This window comes from Plecotus auritus, assembly GCF_963455305.1.
Source record: "Plecotus auritus genome assembly, chromosome: 6".
Classification (NCBI taxonomy): Eukaryota; Metazoa; Chordata; class Mammalia; order Chiroptera; family Vespertilionidae; genus Plecotus; species Plecotus auritus.
Window position 1 is genome coordinate 37,008,731 of NC_137773.1, and position 20,008 is coordinate 37,028,738.

Genomic DNA, 20,008 nt, shown 5'->3' on the forward strand with positions numbered 1-20,008 from the left:
GAATGTGGGTGGCCTCTAAAAGGTGGAAAGAGAGTGCCCAGTCGGCATGCTCAGTGGTTGAGTGTCAACTTATGAACCAGGAGGTCACGGTTTGATTCCCGGTCAGGACACATGCCTGGGTTGCTGGCTCAATCCCTACTCAGGGGCGTGCAGGAGGCAGCCAAATCAATGGTTCTCTCTCATCATTGATGTTTCTATCTCTCTTTCCCTCTCCCTTCCTTTCTGAAATTAATAAAAATATATTTTTTTAAAAAGAAAATAAAATAAAAGGTAGAAAGAGCAAGGAAACAGACTGTTCCTAGAGCCTCCAAAAAGAAACAGCCCTGCCAATACCTTGGTTTTAGATTAGTGAGACCCAATTCAAACTTCTAAATTACAGAACTGTAAGATAATAAATTGTGTTGTTTTGCCTGGCCAGCATGGCTCAGTGGTTGAGCGTTGACCTATGAACCAGGAGGTCATGGTTCAATTCCCAGTTAGGGCACATGTCCGGGTTCTGGGCTCGATCTCCAGTGTGAGGCATGCAGGAGGCAACAGATCAATGGTTCTCTCTCATCAGTGATATTTCTCTCTCCCTTTCCCTTCCTCTCTGAAATCAATAAAAATATATTTGAAAAAATAAATTGTGTTGTTTTAAGCCACTAAGTTTGTGGTTTGTTATAGCAGTCATAGAAAACTAATACATGAGCTCTTAATACATATTAAGCATTTTATATGCACTAGCACCATCCTTACATCTGTTTTAATATGTACAGTGATACTGAACCCCAATTTTACAAATGAAAAAAAAACACAGACTCACTCACTATGAGGTCTATTTTATATAACCATAGCATTATCTTAATTAATACAGAGGTTATTAGTGACCTTAGTTGTAGCTGTTTCAGTATAGGAAGGGGCTAGAGAAGGAGTGAGGAGAAAGAAAAGAAATGGCAACAGTTAAGTGTCAACAATTCTTCTGAGAAGATTAGCTGTAAAGGGGAAGATGGAAACAGTAACTGCAGTGGACTGAAATCAAAGGTATGTGCTTAAAAGCCAATGAAAAGAATCTGCTTGAGAAGCTAGTGCCTAGTATAGTGCCTCTAACACATAATAGATGCTACACATTACTGGTTAAATAAAAGGATTATTTCTAGTTTAACAAATAAGAAATAAATGAAAAAGGAAGGGGGTAAGGTTACAGTTAAGTAATTTGCTCAATAAAGATAAAGCCTTAAATCCAGGGTGGCCTAATTCCAAAATCCATACTCACTACAAGATGACACCTGCTCAGTTGAAATGGACAAATTATTACTCTTTCCTACTTATCTACTTCTCATCTCACCCATCCCTACACGATACTACCATTTTTTTCATTCAATCTACATTTGAGTGACTATGGATCTTCAATTCAGCAACTGTTCATAAATTACTCAAAAGAATGGAGCATTATCAAGAAATCTTTAATGGGATCATTCTGTTTAACTGATAAATTGTAACCAAGTAAAAAATTTAATGGTGACAGTGGGTGAGCCTGTGCATATGTAGAGGCAAGGAATATACAGGCTACTTTCTGCTCAATTTTGCTGAGAACCTATAATTGCCCTAAAAAATAAAGTCTGTTAAAAAATTAATATGCTCCCCTAAAATAAACTCAAAGTAATAGGAAAAACCATAAAAAAAACTAAAAGACAGAAAATGAACGGATAATCAAATATAAAATAAACACCTACTTTGTTCTAGTAATGACTCCTTCCAGGGTCTTAAATTCTGTCTTTTTGCTTTTCTGAGTACACACCATAGATCTCTGCACAGCTACAAGTTCTCCATTCACATCACGAAACTGCAGACGAATCTGGGCTCTAACATCTGTTTCTTGAGCAACCTTTCAAGGTAAAATTGAAAAAAAAATGCTACCTTAATAAGGATTAGAATGCTAGTTCTGAAGGAAAATACAAGCAATTTTACTGAAAATTAGTGAACAAAAAAAATTAACTTTACTGTTTAATTGATTTATTAAAATTACATATTCCCCTATATTATTCAGCATCATTAAGAAATTAAATGCCCTAGCTGGTGTGGCTCAGTGTATAGAGTGTCTGCCTGCGGACTGAGTGGTCCCAGGTTTGATTCCGGCCAACGGTACATGCCCCGGTTGCAGGCTTGATCCCGGGTAGAGGGCATGCAGGAGGCAGCCGATCAATGATTCTCTCTCACCACTGATGTTTCTCTCTCTCTCTCCCTCTCTTCCTTCCTCTCTGAAATCAATAAAAAATATATATTTTTTTAAAAATTCAGGTGTGTGATTTTTCAAATAAATTTTAGTTTTTAAGCACCAAAAACATTTTAAAAAACAGTTTTTAAAAAAAATTACAAGGTTACAGAAAAGTAGAAATATAGTATACATAATTTGCCCCCGAACCACTTGAGAGTAAGTTGCTCATCTGCTATCCCATCACCAATATTTCCTAGGAAACATTTTCAATCATAAAAATCAGGAAATTGCCCTAACTGGTTTGGCTCAGTGGATAGAGCATCAGCCTACAGACCGAAGGGTCCTGGTTCAATTCCCAGTCAAGGGCACATGCCCAGGTTGTGGGCTCGATCCCCAGTAGGGGACGTGCAGGAGGCAGCCAATCAATGATTCTCTCTCATCATTGATGTTTCTCTCTCTCTCTCCCTCTCTGTTCCTCTCTGAAATCAATAAAAATATATTTTTTAAAAATCAGGAAATTGATATTGATATATTACTACCACATAGTCCTCACATTCCATTCAAGCTTTGCCAATTGTTCCAATATGGCTTTTATAACAAAAAAGCTAGTTCAGAATTACACATTGTTATTTTACACTGTTCAGAACTGCACATCATGTCTCCGGTTTCTTTCAGTTTGGAACAGTTCCTCAGATTTTCCTTGACTTGCATGCCTGATAATTTTGAAAATTATAGAATGTCTCCCCATATTTGTCTTTGTCTAAATTTCTTTATGACTATAACCAGATTATGCATCTTTGGCAGGAATATTAAAGAAGTGATGATATGTTCCTTTCATTGCATCTTATCAGATGAAACTTGATTTCAATTTATCTCATTACCTGGGATGTTAACATCAGTCTCTTGATAAAAGTGGTATCTGTCAGGCTTCTCCACCATAAAGTTATTTTTTTCTACTTTGCTTTTAATAAGTATTGGAGGAGAAATATATTAAGATCATACAAATGTATTTATCAAGCTTTCCTCCATGAGGTTTAGCATCTAGTAATGAATGTTTTTTACTTGAATGATTTCTACAATAGCTATCCAATAATAATTTTCTAGTTCCATTATTTCTCCTACATTTATTAGTTAAGATTCTATGAACTTCCAGTAAAGATGGTGGAAGAGCTAAACTTTGTGCCCACCTACTTCCATGAGCACATTAAAATTACAACTAAGTTATAGAACAACCATCATTGAAAACCACATGAAGATCAGCTGAACAAAAGTCCTATAACTAAGAATATAAAGAAGCCATGTCAAGACTGGTAGGAGGAGCAGAGACACAGAACCAGCAGGTTTCACATCCAAAGTGTAGTGATTAAGAATCAGGAGGAATCAACCGAAGGACTTGTATGCATGCATGCATGTAAGCACAACCAACAGATGCAAAACACTGGGGGGCGGGGTGAGGGCAAGTGCCGGGGGTAGAGGCCAAGGGGTAGAGGAGGCTGGGGGGGGGGGGTGTCAATGGGGGACATATGTACTACTATTTGTAATACCTTAAATAAAAAAAAAGGATCAGGAGGAAGAGCTGGGCTGCAGAGGTCCCCCCTGAGGAGCAATGGGTCCCAACCCGGAGCACCAGTGCCAGGAAAAGAAGTCCCCATAATATCTGGTTGTGAAAACCAGCAGGGACTGAGTACAGTGAGCCAGAGGACTTCTGAAGATCAAGTTGTCTTCTTAAAGGTCCTGTGCATGAACTTGCTCGCTGACAAACTCACTCGTTCTGGGCTCCAGAGAAGGGACAGCAGCTTGAAAAGTGCCAGGGACATCCAGGGAGGAATTAGTTTCAGAGCAAGGACTGAAGGAGCAGCTCTCCCTGAGGAAGTGCTGATAGGCATCATTATTCCTTTGTTGAACACTCCTCCCACTCAGCCAGTGGGCACAAGTGGGTATTAGCCCTCCCTGGTGATTCCCTAAGACCCCACCCCACTCAAGTCCAGCCCTCTAGTGGCTGCTCCACACAGGGGGCCTGCCTAGGCTCATGCTGTGGACCTTCCTAAAATCCCTCAAAGGCCCACAAACCCCAAACAAGCAGCAGCTGACTTCAGGGTGCCTTGCAAGCAGCCCTAGGCCCAACATAAGCAGTGACTGGACTTCACTTGCATTGTAACTCCCATCAGGTGGCCACAAGCCTAAAATAAGTGGTGGCCACTCTTAGTTTAAAATGTAGCTTCAACTAAGCAGCTATAGCCAGGCACAAGCTGGCACTGGCTTCAGCTTACATCAAGGTACCCACTAAAGGGTCCCAAGCCCAGCACAAGTAGCAGCTGGCTTCAGTTCGCACCATGCCATCTCCCAAATGCCTCCAAGCCCTGTACAAACAGCAATCAACTGCAGATCACTTTGTAGCTCCTACCGGGTGACCTCAAGCCCAGCACAAGTGGCAACTGACCTTGGCCTACACTGGAACCTCTCCCAAAAGGCTGCAGAACCAACATACCGGGTAGCCAAAAGCACCACCCAAACAGATCCACAAACAATATACCAAAAGGGCAAACTCAATAGGCACCAGAGCCCACTAAAGTGATTCCCTCTTCACAGGGTCAGCTCCCACACAACAGCTCACCCACTGTAGTCACAGCCAGTATTCAAAGCCAGTTAGTCTGAGGGTCAACCAAACCTATGACATGCCAACAGCAATCAAAGCTCAACTACAACAGAAGGGCACACACAACTCATACAAGGGAAAACCCTAAAACTCCTGCCTAAAGTAATTAGAGAGACTGGGCTACTGGGACCCACAGAACATGTACTACATAAGGCCACTCTGCAAAGACTGGGAGACATAGCAGATCTACCTAATACATAGAAATGAATGCAGGGAGGCAGCCAAAATGAGGAGATGAAGAAACGTGTCCTAAATGAAAGAACAGGACAAAACTCCAGAAAACAACTACATGATATAGAGATAAGCAACCTACCAGATACAAAGGTGAAAACACTGTGTAATGGATGCTCAACGAACTTAGAGGAAGATTAGATGAACTCAGTGAGGTAGGAAACATAAAAGAACCAGTTAGAAATGAAGATTACAATAGCTGAAATGAAAAATATACTAGCAAGAATCAATAACAAATTACATGAAGCAGATGATCGAATCAATGATCTGGAACACAAGGTAGCAGAAAACACCCAATAAGAGCAGCAAAAAGAAAAAAAGAATTTTAAAAACTGAGGACAGTTTAAGTGACCTCTGGGACAACATCAAGCATACCAACATTTGCATCATAAGGGTACCAAAAGAAGAAGAGAGAGAACAAGAGATTGAAAACTACTGAAGAAATAATGATGGAAAACTTCCCTAACCTGGCAAAGGAAATAGATATATGAGTCCAGGAAGCACAGAGAGTCCCAAACAAGATGAACCCAAACAGGTCCACACCAAGACATCATAATTAAAATGCAAAAGGTTTAAAGACAAAGAGAAAATTTTAAATGTAGCAAGAGAAAAGCAATTAGTTACATACAAAGAAGCTCCCATAAAACTATCAGCTAATTCTCAACAGAAACTTTGCAGACCAGAAGGGATTGACAAGAAATATTCAAAGCGATGATAAGCAAGGAACTACAACCAAGATTACTCTTCCCAGCAAGGCTATCATTTAGAATCAAATGAGATAAAGAGTTTCCCAGGCAAGAAAAAGCTAAAGGAGTTCATCACCGCTACACCAGTATTACAAAAAATGTTAAAGGCAAAGTAGGAAGATCATGTGTAATTATAACAATCAATTAAGGAATACACTCATAGACACAAAAGTAAAAAATGACAAAAACATAAACGTAGAAGGGAGGAGCAAAAATTGTAGTGATTTTGTAATATGTTTTAACTTAAGCAAGCATCAACTTAAAACAGACTGCTACGAATATAACTTAGCATATATGAAGCATATATTAACCACAAACCAAAAATCTGTAAGATATATACTAGAAATAAAGAGAAAGGAATCCAAACAGAACACTATAGAAAGTCATAAACATGCAAGAGAAGATAGCAAGAAAATAAGAAAGGAACAGGGAACTAAAATACATTCAGAAAACAATACAATGGCAATAACTACATATCTATCAATAATTACTTTAAATGTAAATGGACTAAGTGCTCCAATCAAAAGACACAGAATGACTGAATGAATATAAACCAAGAACCATACATACATACGCTATCTAAAAGAGACCCACTTCAGCTTGACAGACACAGAATGTAAAGAAATGAAAAAAGATATTTTGTGCAAATGTAAACAAAAAGTAAACTGGAGTAGCAATCCTTGTAAGAGACAAAATAGACTTTAAAACAAAGGCAGTAACCAGAGACAAAGAAGGACATTTCATAATGATAAAGGGATCAATCCAACAAGAGGATATAACTCTTGTAAACATTTATGCACCCAACATAGGAGCACTTAAATATATGAAGCAAATATTAATGGACATAAGGAAGAGATTACCAGTAATACAGTAAGAATAGGGGACTTTAACACCCCACTGACATCAATGGATAGATCATCCAAACAGAAAATCAACATGGAAAGAGTGGCCTAAAATGACACATTAGACCAGACCTGTTTAATTAATATTTTTAGAACATTTCACCTGAAAGCAGGAGAATATACATTCTTTTCAAGTGTACATGGAACATTTTCCAAGATAGAACACGTTAGGCCACAAAACAAATCTCAATAAGTTTAAGACTGAAATCATACCAAGCATGTTCTCCGATGACAATGGCATGAAATTAGAAATCATTTACAAGAAGAAAATTGAAAGCACACAAACACATGGAGGCTAAATAACAAGTTACTAAACAATGAATTGTTAACAATGAGGTCAAGGAAGAAATCAAAAGACACCTGAGACAAATGAAAATGAAAACATAATGACCTCAAATCTATTGGACATAGCCAAAGCAGTTCTAAGAAGGAAGTTCACAGCAATTCCAGATCTATCTGAAGAAATAAGAAAAACCACAAATATACAATCTAATCTTACACCTGAAGGAACTAGAAATAGAAATACAAAGCCCAAAGTGAGCAGGAAGAAGGAAACAAGATCAGAGCAGAAATAAACAAAATAGAGGCTAAAAAAAACACACAAAAAAGATCAATGAAACCAAAAGCTGGTTCTTTGAAAAGATAAACAAAATTGATAAGCCTTTAGCCAGACACATCAAGAAAAAGAGAGCCCTAGCTGGTTTGGCTCAGTGGATAGAGTGTCAACCTGCAGACTAAAGGGTCCCAGGTTCAATTCCAGCCAAGGGCACATGCCTGGGTTACAGGCTCGATCCTCAGTAGGGGGCATGCAGGAGGCAGCCGATCAATTTGTCTCTCATCATTGATAGATATATCAATATTGATAGACATCCCTCTCACAATCTTGGATTGCTGGCTACTAATCGCTCACCTGCCTGCCTGCTTGCCTGGTCACTCCTAACTGCCCCCCCGCCCCCCGCCAGCCTGATTGCCCCTCACTGCCTCTGCATGCCAGCCTGATCGCCCTTAACTGTCCCCCCCCAGCCGGCCTGGTTGCCCCTAACTGCCCCCCAATGCCGGCCAGGTCGCCCCCAACTGCCCCCTCCCTGCCGGCCTGATCGCCCCTAACTGCCCACCCTGTCGGCCTGGTCGCCCGCAACTGCCCCCTTCTGCCAGCCTGGTCGCCCCATGCAGCCTGCTTGTTCAGTCATTTGGTCGTTTCCTCACTAACCCCCCTGCCGGCCTGGTCACCACACACAGCCTTGTGTTCAGTCATTTGGTAGTCCCTCACTAATCCCCCTGCTGGCCTGGTCTCCCCACGCAGCCTGCTTGTTCAGTCGTTCGGTTGTCCCTCACTAATCCCCCTGCTGGCCTGGTTGCCCCACGCAGCCTGCTTGTTCAGTCGTTCGGTTGTCCCTCACTAATCCCCCTGCTGGCCTGGTCGCCCCACGCAGCCTGCTTGTTCAGTCATTCGGTTGTCCCTCACTAATCCCCCTGCTGGCCTGGTCGTAGGCAGCCATCTTGTGAGGGCGTGAGAGTTAATTTGCATTCTACCTCTTTATTATATAGGATATAGTCTATATATATAAAAGGCTAATATGCAAAGTGTCCCCTCCTCAGAAGTTCAACCAGGAGTTCGATCACTTGCTATTATGTGCACTGACCACCAGGAGGCGGTGCAGAACGAAGGCAGGCTCTGGCTGGCAGCCAGCAGGTGGCAGCTGGGGAAGGAAGGCCCTGGCTGGCAGCCGGAAGGCTCTGGCCCTACCCATGCATGAATTTCCTGCACCGGGCCTCTAGTATTTCTATAAAGATGACATAAAGACAGCCATTAGACATATGAAAAGATGCTCAATGTTGCTTTTGAGGGATCCGAACCAAGATGGTGGCATAGGTAAACACCTAAACTGCTGCCTCGCACAACAATTTCAAAACTACAACTAAAAGACAAAACGTCTATCACCCAGAACCACGGGAAAGCCGGCTGAGTGGAAGTTCTACAACTAGAAGGAAAGAGAAAAGAGCACTGAGACGTGCACAAGCGCTGAAAAGCTGAGGTACGGAGGTGCGCAAATCGGGCTGGCGGCGGGCAACTGGGTGTGCTGCTTTTTTCAACCCAAAGGGGACAAGCTCCCGATTACTCTGAACTCCAGTTTCTGGGGAGACGCTGGGGACCCAAACTCCTACGGGGAGAAGCTGGACTGTCTGCCATCGGGTTGGAAAGTGAGGGTGGCTTTCTTGCAGAGGTGCGCGCAGCAATCATTGTTTACTGCACTGGGGCGCGGGGCGCAGGGACTTGGAAACGTGGAGACACAGAGCCGGCCTACTGGCAGCCATCACTGTTTGCCACGCCCTAGCCTAGTGACTCCCTGAGACCCCACCCCGCACAATCTACAAACCCATCCAAGCTCCAAGCAGCAGCTTTTGCATATAAATGGTCTGCCCTATCACAGCTTAACCTAACGAACTGCAGCTCTGGTCAGACAGCTCCAAAACCTCCAAACCCCAAGCAAAGAGGAGAAAACTGTAGTTCTCGCTGTAGCTCCTGCTGGGTGGCCTCAGACAGTAGCTGACCTGCACCCCATTGGAGATCCAGAAGCCAGTGTACCTAGTGGTCAGTGTGAGACACCAGATTTCAACTCTGCACATCCATAAGTGATACATTCAAGAGGCAGACTCAGTGAGCACCAAAGCCCCACTGAAACAAGTCCTGCACCATAAGCGTGTCTCCAGAGCAGCAGTTCTTCCATTATAGACACAGCGGGTCCTCACAGCCAATTGGCCTGGAGGTCAATTCCTCCCAGTGTACCAACAGCAATCAAGGCTTAACTACACCAAGACTTTGCACTCAGCCCACAAAGGGGTGTACCAAAGGCGTCCACCTCAGGTGATTGGGGAGGCTGAGCTACCGGCCCCTATAGGTCACCTACCACACAAAGCCACTCCATCAACATAAGGAAGCAGCAAAATGCGGAGACAAAGAAACATGTCACGAATGAGAGAAATGGAGGAAAGCAAACTAATGGACGACATAGAGTTCAGAACCACATTTATAAGGTTACTCAAGAATCTTCTAAAAACCGCCGAGAAACTTGATGAGACCTCCGAGGAGCTTAGTGAGACCTTCAAGGACCTTAATGAGAATGCCAAAAAAATGGAAAAGGACCAGTCAGAAATTAAGCATACACTGTCTGAAATAAAGAATATACAGAAACTCAACTGTAGATCAACGTACCCCAAGAATCAAACCAAAGACCTGAAATATGAGGAAACAAAAAACACCCAACCAGAAAAACAAAAAGAAAAAAGAATCCAAAAATATGAAGATAGTGTAAGGAGCCTCTGGGACAACTTTAAGCGTACCAACATCCGAATTTTTGGGGTGCCAGAAGAAGACAGAGAGCAAAATATTGAAAACCTATTAGAAGAAATAATGACAGAAAACTTTCCCTACCTGGTGAAAGAAATAGACTTACAAGTTCAAGAAGCACACAGAACCCCATACAAGAGGAATCCAAAGAGGACCACACCAAGACACATCATAATTAAAATGCCAAGGGCAAAAGACAAAGAGAGAATCTTGAAAGCAGCAAGAGAAAAACGGTTAGTTACCTACAAGGGAGTACCCATACGACTGTCAGCTGATTTCTCAGCAGAAACTATGCAGGCCAGAAGGGAGTGGCAAGAAATATTCAAAGTGATGAACAGCAAGAACCTACAACCTAGATTACTCTACCCAGCAAAGCTATCATTCAGAGTTGAAGGTCAGATAAAGAGCTTCACAGACAAGAAAAAGCTAAAGGAGTTCATCACCACCAAACCAGGATTACATGAAATGCTGAAAGGTGTTCTTTAAGAAGAGAAAGAAGAAGAAAAAGGTAAAGATAAAAATTATGAATAACAAAACGACATCAAATACATACCTACCAACAAGTGAATCTAAAAATCAAGTGAATAAAAAATCTGAAGAACAGAATGGACTGGTGAATATAATAGAATCAGGGACATAGAAAGGGAGTGGACTGACAATTCTCAGGGGGGAGGGGGTGTGAGGGGTGCGGGAAGAGATTGGACAAAAATCTTACACCTATGGATGAAGACAGTGGCGGGGGGTAAGGGCATGGGGTGGGGTGGGGAATCAGGTGGAGGGGAGCTAGGGGGAAAAAAGAGGAACACCTGTAATAATCTGAACAATAAAGATTTATTTAAAAAAAATAAAATAAAATAAAAATAAAAACCACCGAGAAACTTGATGAGACCTACAAAGAGCTTAGTGAGACCTTCAAGGACCTTAATGAGAATGCCAATAAAAATGGAAAAGGACCTGTCAGAAATTAAGCATACACTGTCTAAAATAAAGAATATACAGAAACTCAACTGTAGATCAAAGGACCCCAAGAATCAAACCAAAGATCTGAAATATGAGAAAACAAAAAACACCCAACCAGAAAAACAAAAAGAAAAAAGAATCCAAAAATATGAAGATAGTGTAAGGAGCCTCTGGGACAACTTTAAGCGTACCAACATCCGAATTATTGGGGTGCCAGAAAAAGAAAGAGAGCAAAATATTGAAAACCTATTAGAAGAAATAATGACAGAAAACTTTCCCTACCTGGTGAAAGAAATAGACTTACAAGTCCAGGAAGCGCAGAGAACCCCAAACAAGAGGAATCCAAAGAGGACCACACCAAGACATATCATAATTAAAATGCCAAGGGCAAAAGACAAAGAGAGACTCTTGAAAGCAGCAAGAGAAAAACGGTTAGTTACCTACAAGGGAGTACCCATACGACTGTCAGCTGATTTCTCAACAGAAACTATGCAGGCCAGACGGGAGTGGCAAGAAATATTCAAAGTGATGAACAGCAAGAACCTACAACCTAGATTACTCTACCCAGCAAAACTATCATTCAGAGTTGAAGGTCAGATAAAGAGCTTCACAGACAAGAAAAAGCTAAAGGAGTTCATCACTACCAAACCAGGATTACATGAAATGCTGAAGGGTATTCTTTAAGAAGAGGAAGAAGAAAAAGGTAAAGATAAAAATTATGAACAACAAAATGACAACAAATACATACCTACCAACAAGTGAATCTAAAAATCAAGTGAATGGAAAGTCTGATGAACAGAATGGACTGATGAATATAATAGAATCAGGGACATAGAAAGGGAGTGGACTGACAATTCTCAGGGGTAAGGGGGTGTGAGGGGTGAGGAAAGAGATTGGACAAAAATCTTACACCTATGGATGAAGACAGTGGCGGGGGGTAAGGGCATGGGGTGGGGTGGGGAATCAGGTAGAGGGGAGCTATGGGGGGAAAAAAAGAGGAACACCTGTAATAATCTGAACAATAAAGATTTATTTTTAAAAAAAAGGAAAAAAAAAAAGATGCTCAATGTCACTAATCATCAGGGAAATGTAAGCTAAAACCAAAATGAGGTACCACCTCACACCTGTCAATATATTATCAATAAATCACAAACAAGCGTTGGTAAGGATGTGGAAAAAAGAGGACCCTCGTGCACTGTTGGTGGGAATGTAAATTGGTGTAGCCACTATGCAAATCAGTATGGAGATTCGTAAAAAAAAAAAAAAAATTGAGTATTACTCAGCCATAAAAGAGAATAAAATCTCACCTTTTTCAACAACATGGATGGACCTAGAGCAGGGGTGGGCAAACTTTTTGACTCAAGGGCCACAATGGGTTCTTAAACTGGACCGGAGGGCCGGAACAAAAGCATGGATGGAGTGTTTGTGTGAACTAATATAAATTCAAAGTAAAGGAGCGGAGGGGTGAGCAAGAGAACCCTCTGCTCTTTCGGCTCCGCGGGCAGGATAGAACAGCCGAACGGGCCGGATCCGGCCCGAGGGCCGTAGTTTGCCCACGGCTGACCTAGAGGGTATTATGCTAAGTGAAATAAGTCAGACAGAGAACCACAAATTTCTTATGATTTCATTTATATGTGAAATCTAAAAAAAAACCAAAATGAACAAACAAAACAGAAATGAGCTCATAGATACAGAAAACTGATAGTCACCAGATGGGAGGAGGGCTGGAGGGATGAGTGAAAAATGGGAAGGGATTAAGAAATAGAAATTGTGTATTATTTTAGCAACTCAGTATTACTCTCACTTGAGCTGAATAGAGAACATTTTTTAATGAATATAAATGAATTCTGTGAGGATTTTGTTTTGCTTTTTCCTTAACAAACTCCTCCTGCACCTCTCACTGGCTGCCTTTTAACACTATGTTGTACACCTGAAACTAATATATTGTATGTCAACGGTAACTGAAAATAATTTTAAGATTCTACTTAAGGGCTTCATTCTCCCCTCACCTATTTTAATTTTATATATAACAATGGACTCATTCATTCCTCACTTGGACTCCAATTCCTAACCACGCTGCCACAGCTAGCTTTTTGTTGATGCCTTCCTCTCTCAGGCTTACCTACTAGCTTTTGGTTTGAATTACTTAAGAATAAAAGACAATGCTGAGTTTTTATCTGGACAAATATTGAACTTATATGCTCTTCTTGTACCTACTGGTGCTTATATGATTTTTCTTCTTTATTTAGTTAATGAGACAAGATGGTTTTCAAATGTCAAACAAAACTTGCATTCCTGAGATAAACCCTCCTTAGTCACGGAATATTATCTTGTTTTCTCTTGTGGGTTTTTTTTTTTTTTTTTTTTTTTTTTAGAAAGGCAAGCATAAAATTTATTGACCACAGCTAAAATATACTTAGAAGAGTGAAACAAGGAAGGCCATAGAAGCAACAGGAGAGCCTAGGCTGGGCTGCCTTAGCTCATTGGGAAGTCACAGACTAGGGGGCTTTGGAGACAAGTTCAGGGGATAAGCCCAAAAAGAGCTCTACTGCCCATTGTTCCCCTGGTTGCAAGTCTCATGCAGTCCCTTACAGATTAGGGGATACATGCAGGGGGGGAGGGGGAAAAAGAGGGGCAAGGGGAACGGCACGGGCATGCTCCCTGGAGGGAGAGAACACCTGGAATATTATCTTTATTTGCATATTGCTGAACTTGATTTGCTAATATTTTGCTAAAAATTTTATGGAGATATTTATGATCATGAGTAGTATCATCTAGATTTGTGTCGTTGTCTGATTTGGGTATGGGGTAATGCTACCCTCATAAAGAGTTGGGACATATTTCTTCTGCCTCACTCTTCTGAAAGGATCTGTGTAGAACTGTTATTATTTCTTCCTAAAATGTTTGGTAGAATTTAGCAGTGATACCATTGGAGCCTGAAGTAAGATCTCATTGTGAGGTTTTTAACTTTGAATCAATTTCTTATTGAGTGAACTTTGACAGCTTGTGTCCTTTAAAGAATTTTTCCGTTTCATCTAAATAGTTGAAGTTATTGGCATAAGGTTGCTAACAATATTCCCTTATTACCTATATACTGACTATAAGATCTGCAGTGAAGTCACCTCTTTCATTCCTATTATTGGTAACTTGTGTCTTTTTCTTGATCACTTTGCTTAGAGGTAAATTAATTATATTCGTTTAAAGAATGAGCTTCAGCCCTAGCTGGTTTGGCTCAGTGGATAGAGCGCTGGCCTGTGGACTGAAGGGTCCTGGCTTCGATTCTGGTCAAGGGCATATGCCTAGGTTGTGGGCTTGATCCCCAGTAGGGGGCGTGCAGGAGGAAGCCCATTATTGATTCTCCCTCATCATTGATGTTTCTATCTTTCTCCCTCTCCCTTCCTCTCTGAAATCAATAAAAATATGTTTTTTAAAAAAAGAATAACCAGCCTAGCTAAGTTTGGCTCAGTGGAGAGTGTCAGCCTACAGACTGAAGGGTCCCAGGTTCAATTCCAGTCAAAGGCACTGACAATGATTGCATGCTCAATCCCTGGCCCTGGTTCGGGTGTGTCTGGGAGGCAACCAATCGATGTGTCTCTCTCACACTGATATTTCTCTGTCTCTCCCCCTCCCTTCCACTCTCTCCAAAAATCAATGGAAAAATATCCCCTGGAGAGGATTAAAAAAAAAAAAAAAAAGGAATAACCAACTATACCAAATCTGCTGAGAAGTTAATAATAAGAATTAGAAAATGACCACTTTAGCCCGGCTGGCATGGTTCAGTGGTTGAGCATTTACCTATGAACTAGGAGGTCATGGTTCGATTCCCAGACAGGTTGCGGGCTCAATCCCCAGTGAGGCATGCAGGAGGCAGCTGATCAATGATTCTCTCTCATTGATGTTTCCATCATTCTCTCCCTCTCCCTTCCTCTCTGAAATCAATAAAAATATATTTAAGTAAAAGGAAAAGAAAATGACCACTTTATCTGGCAACCTGGATATTACTGGTAACTATAAGAGCAGTTTCAGTGAGGGGAAAAAAAAGAAGAAAATCTGAACTAAGTAGGCTGCGGAGAAAATGGAAAGCAATGAAGTGATGACAATGAGTACATACAACTCTTGTGAATTTTGTTATAAACTGGAACAGAGAAGAGGTAGTAGCAAGGGGGTGATTTGGAATAAAAAGATAGTTGTTTATGTTTACAGATCAGAGCTACCAGAGTATGCTGATGTGAATGATCCTATACAGAGGGAGAAACTGCTACTGAAGGAGCATGAAGGAACAATAGGAAAGCAAAATGCTTGAGATGACAAGAGAGATTGGATCCAGCCTTCAAGAGGAGTTGGCTGACCTTTAGATAAAATAATAAACAATTTACCTTTAGTACAGGAGAGAAAACAGATAGTATGGGTACATATACAGAGTAGTTTGGAAGATTTTATGACTGGAAAACAAGAGACTTTTCATCTGATTCCTCCTACTTTCTCAATATAGTACAAGGCAAGATCATCAATCGAGGAGGGTAGATTACAGGTTTAAGAAGAAAGAAAATGTGAATAGTCATTTTAGAGAGGGCTCAGTAAATGTACTAAATGGTATTTCTATTTCTAAGTGGAAAACTAATAAATACTTTCATTATTAGCTATTTTTAGTCATATAAAAGTAGAAATTTCAATCACCAACTGGGAGTCAGTTAAATCAACAGAATTCTACTTAGTCAAACAATGAAATAAAAGTGTATACAGGGGCCAAAACCGGTTTGGCTCAGTGGATAGAGCGTCAGCCTGCGGACTGAAAGGTCCCAGGTTCGATTCCGGTCAAGGGCATGTAACTTGGTTGCGGGCACATCCCCAGTAGGAGGTGTGCAAGAAACTGATCGATGTTTCTCTCTCATCAATGTTTCTGACTATCTATCCCTCTTCCTTCCTCTCTGTAAAAAAAAATCAATAAAATATATTAAAAAAAAAAAGTGTATACAGGGGTGGAAAAGAATACAATAATTAACAAACGTTAATACAATAAAAACTCTGTGTACGCCCTAACCGGTTTGACCGGTTTGGCTCAGTGGCTAGAGCGTCAGCCTGCGGACTAAAAGGTCCCAGGTTCAATTCCGGTCAAGGGCATGTACCTTGGTTGCGGCACATCCCCAGTAGCAGGTGTGCAGGAGGCAGCTGATCGATGTTCCTCTCTCATCGATGTTTCTAACTCTCTATCCTTCTCCCTTCCTCTCTGTAAAAAAATCAATAAAATATGTATTTTAAAAAAATAATAAGTAAAAAAATTCTGTGTACACCTACTTTTGCCCACCCCTGAATACCTATATATAAAAAAGCCTAAGCAACTCAACAACCAGTTGACTGGTTGTTATGATGTGCACTGACCGCCAGGGGGCAGACACTCAATGCAGAAGCTGCTCCCTGGTGGTCAGTGCACTCCTACAGCCAATCTCCCAGGCCAGCAAACCTCCCGTGGCCCCTCCCCCAGCCGTGCACTGGGCCTCTAGTATGTATATAAACAGATATGCAGTACGTCACTAAATAATTATTTGATTTGTAAAATGGCATAATAAAATTCTATCCATGTGTTAAAATACATATGTGAGTATATTTATATATGCACAGATATGTTTTCATAAACACAGAAAAAAGCCTGGGTTAAATATACAACAAACTCTTGTGAGGGGTAGATATTGAGAGAGGCACCTATATATGCAACAAGAAAAACCTACAGGCCAAATATGTACAGAAAATTCTATGTCCCTGACAAACACCAATAGTAAACACCATAATTCAAAGATTCAGGCAAAGACTTTTGTCATGGTACATTTTAATGAAAAACTAAAAGCAATCTAAGAAATGTAAAAAAATTATGCAATTATTAAAAACATTCACAAAATGTTACATGTTTTAAGGAGAAATATTTCAGACATACAAAAAAGCATAAAGATTATAAAGAGCGCCCATATACCAAAAACACTTAGATTAAGAACTTAATATAATTTTTTAATGACATGGGACTTTATGATGTTAAGTGGAAAAAAAAACCCTCAGAATACAAAATTCGAGTATGACTTCAGCTATGTAAAACAGTATGTAAAGGAGAAGAAAATACATAAAAATGTCAATAATGGTTTTCATTGGGTGCTAAGACTGTGTGTGGGTGACATTCCTATCTCTTTATACTTTGCCATTGATAGGTTTCTACAATAAGCTGTTATCACTTTTATAATTATAAACAATTTAGTTTAAAAGTACAAAAATTTACTAGCACCATTACCTTGGGATCATGAACAAATGTATTTCCTTTGGTTCCAGGAGGGAAATCTCCAGTACAAATATATTTTAAACATTCAATAATGGTCTAAAGAAAGAGAAAATTACATTTAGTCATAAGAGAACCACAGAAGTTAATCATACAATATTCATTATAAAAATATTATTTACCATAGAGACTATGAAGGACACAATCAGATACAATTTGACATAAAACCTGCAATAGAGGTATGATTAAGTATTAAAGAATAATTGCTGTAAGTTCCTAGAAAAACTACACAATTAAGAAAGTATAATAGCCCTTAGCCGGTTTGGCTCAGATAGCGTCAGCCTGTGGACTGAAAGGTCCAGGGTTCGATTCTGGAAAAGGGCACATGCCTGGGTTGCAGGCTCGATCCCCAGCAGGGGGCTTGCAGGAGGCAGCCAGTCAATGATTCTCTCTCCTCATTGATGTTTCCATCTCTCCCTCTCCCTTATTTTTAAAAAGTATAATAAAATAATTATTTGGAAAAAATTCTCTAATTCCAATTAAAATCATTAAGCTAATTTAATAACAATGGCTAATTAAAAAGCATGGTCACCATAATTAATAACAATATTGTATAACTGAAATTTGCTGAACTTAAATGTTTTCACTAAAAAAGATAAATATGTGAGATGATGGATTTGTTAATTAACTACATAGGGGGAATCCTTCCACCATTAGGTATTATCAGATCACCAGATGTATACTTTAAATATCTTACAATTTTATGTGAATTATACCTTGATAAAACTGAAATTTTTAAAAAAGTAAAAAACAAAACCAATGGCTATTACATAGACCTTACTATGTGCCAGGTACTGAATTAACCACTTTTACATAGAGTAACCTTTTAATTCTCACATTAATCCTAGGCTCTAGAAACTATTTTTTATCCCCATTTTACAAATGAGAAAACTAAGGCATAGAACATTTAGGTCACTCTTGCAGTCACATAAGCTAATAAATGTTGAAGAAAAAATTTGTATTCAGGCAGCCAGTGCTCATAAACACTACACTAGTCTCCTTTACAGTAGATCACTTAACACAATGCTAGCTACATAAAAGGCATTCAACAAATATAACATTTTTGCATAAAAGTAGACAGGAGTCAGACATTCAGTTCTCAACACTAAACCTTTCCTCTTTCTCCTCGCTTTTAACAAAACTTCATTTACTCTTCTCCCCGTTACACTCTGCTTTTTCTCAAGCCATCCTTCCAGAACACAATCCAGCCTTTTGGCTATACTTTTTCCACAACTTCTTGCCAATCCAGGGCCCAACCTAAATTTCTAAATAGTCCCAGAAGTTTAAAAAAACCGCTGTAAATAAGTTGTGCTCAAACTTACTGACTAGGTAAGAGCATCCAACAACAAAATACAGGCATACCCGAAGATATTGCGGGGTTGGTTCCAGACCACTTCAATAAAGCAAGTCAATTTTGTTTTTGCTGGGTTTGCCTTAAGTTTATTTTTTTAAAAAACACACACACAACACGCAGCACCTGTTGAGAGCAATAAACCACGCACAATAAAAGAAGGTATGCCAGCAGTTTTCCAATTCAACTAAGCCTCACTGCATCTGTTTCATTTTAAAATTAAGCCATTTGTTTTTTATTAATTATACTTAAACAGTCGGCGTACTTGTAAACTCACATATTTGTATTTTATAACTTTTTATGAAGTTCCTGTATTGAGAAAACTACTAAGAAGTGAGTGCTATGCTTGGGAGCAAGGAGTGTTAGAAAGCACCGATACAGACAAAAAGGATTCTTGTAGGGCAGAGCTCTCGGTCTCGTGGGGTTCCCAAGTAAACCTGTCCACCAGGCAGGCCTGGACATCCTTAGGATGCTGGGTCTGCTCGACTCCTAAAATCGCTGACCACGCCCCGGGGCCGGGAAGTCACCGGAGGAGAGGACAGGCACTTCCTGGGGCCCCAAGAAGGAAGCAGTAGGGACGCCTCTCGTTCCTAATCAGCATTCTGCTCCCCAGGTATTTTATTCCTCAGTTTTTTGACCCGTAAACTGAAGGGGGCTACTCCGCACTTACCGTCTTCCCTGCCCCATTGGGTCCAACCAAAATTGTGAGGGGAGTGAAGAAAGTGATAATTTGCTTATCTTTGTCCTCTATTCCAAAACTCCGCACGCCCATAACGCTCATCTTTTCGATCCGGGACATGTTTGTAAATGTTTCTTATTTCAACACCAGCAAGATTTAGCGGTGAGACAGCAGCGCGGCGAACGCGAGCCGGCAGGCTCCCGTGGGAGCGAAGGCTCTGGCTGGAACCCTTCCTCCCACACCAGCCTTCTTCCCGGCTGGCGGGCTAGAGCGGGGGAGAGTCGCCCAGGGATGCCCGCGAGAGTCACAAAACACCGGCCACGGGACCCCACGATCGTGCCCACTCACAGATTCCCGCCTCGGCTGCCCCGCGGGTCACGTGAGCGGCTGCGGCCTACGCGCCTTTACGCCGCAGGCCCGGGGCACTCTGGGAACGCGAAGGCCCGCCCTGCGTGCGCAGCTCCGGCTTCTAGAGGTTTGAATGCTGCGTGTTTCCGGTGGCGGCAGTTCCGGCTCCCTGATCCCTGCTGGCGGTCCTGGCCGAATGGACAGGCACTAACTTTAAGGGGAGACGAAGACTTGCAACGGATCACGGTTCTCAAAGTGTGATCCCGGGAATGG

General features: G+C 40.9%; 1 protein-coding gene across 1 annotated transcript in view; it reads right to left on the reverse strand.

Annotated features, from left to right (window-relative positions):
- Window positions 1-19,800, reverse strand: part of RAD50 (RAD50 double strand break repair protein) — an 80,293-nt gene extending 60,493 nt beyond the window's left edge. Inside the window, exons 1-3 of the mRNA XM_080672877.1 lie at window positions 19,379-19,800; window positions 17,313-17,396; window positions 1,713-1,864 (exon numbers count right to left, since the gene is read on the reverse strand). Of these exons, the coding sequence (XP_080529003.1) occupies window positions 1,713-1,864; window positions 17,313-17,396; window positions 19,379-19,507 (365 nt within the window). The 5' untranslated portion in view covers window positions 19,508-19,800. The remainder of the gene's footprint in view (window positions 1-1,712; window positions 1,865-17,312; window positions 17,397-19,378) is intronic.
- Window positions 19,801-20,008: the final 208 nt, after the last annotated feature.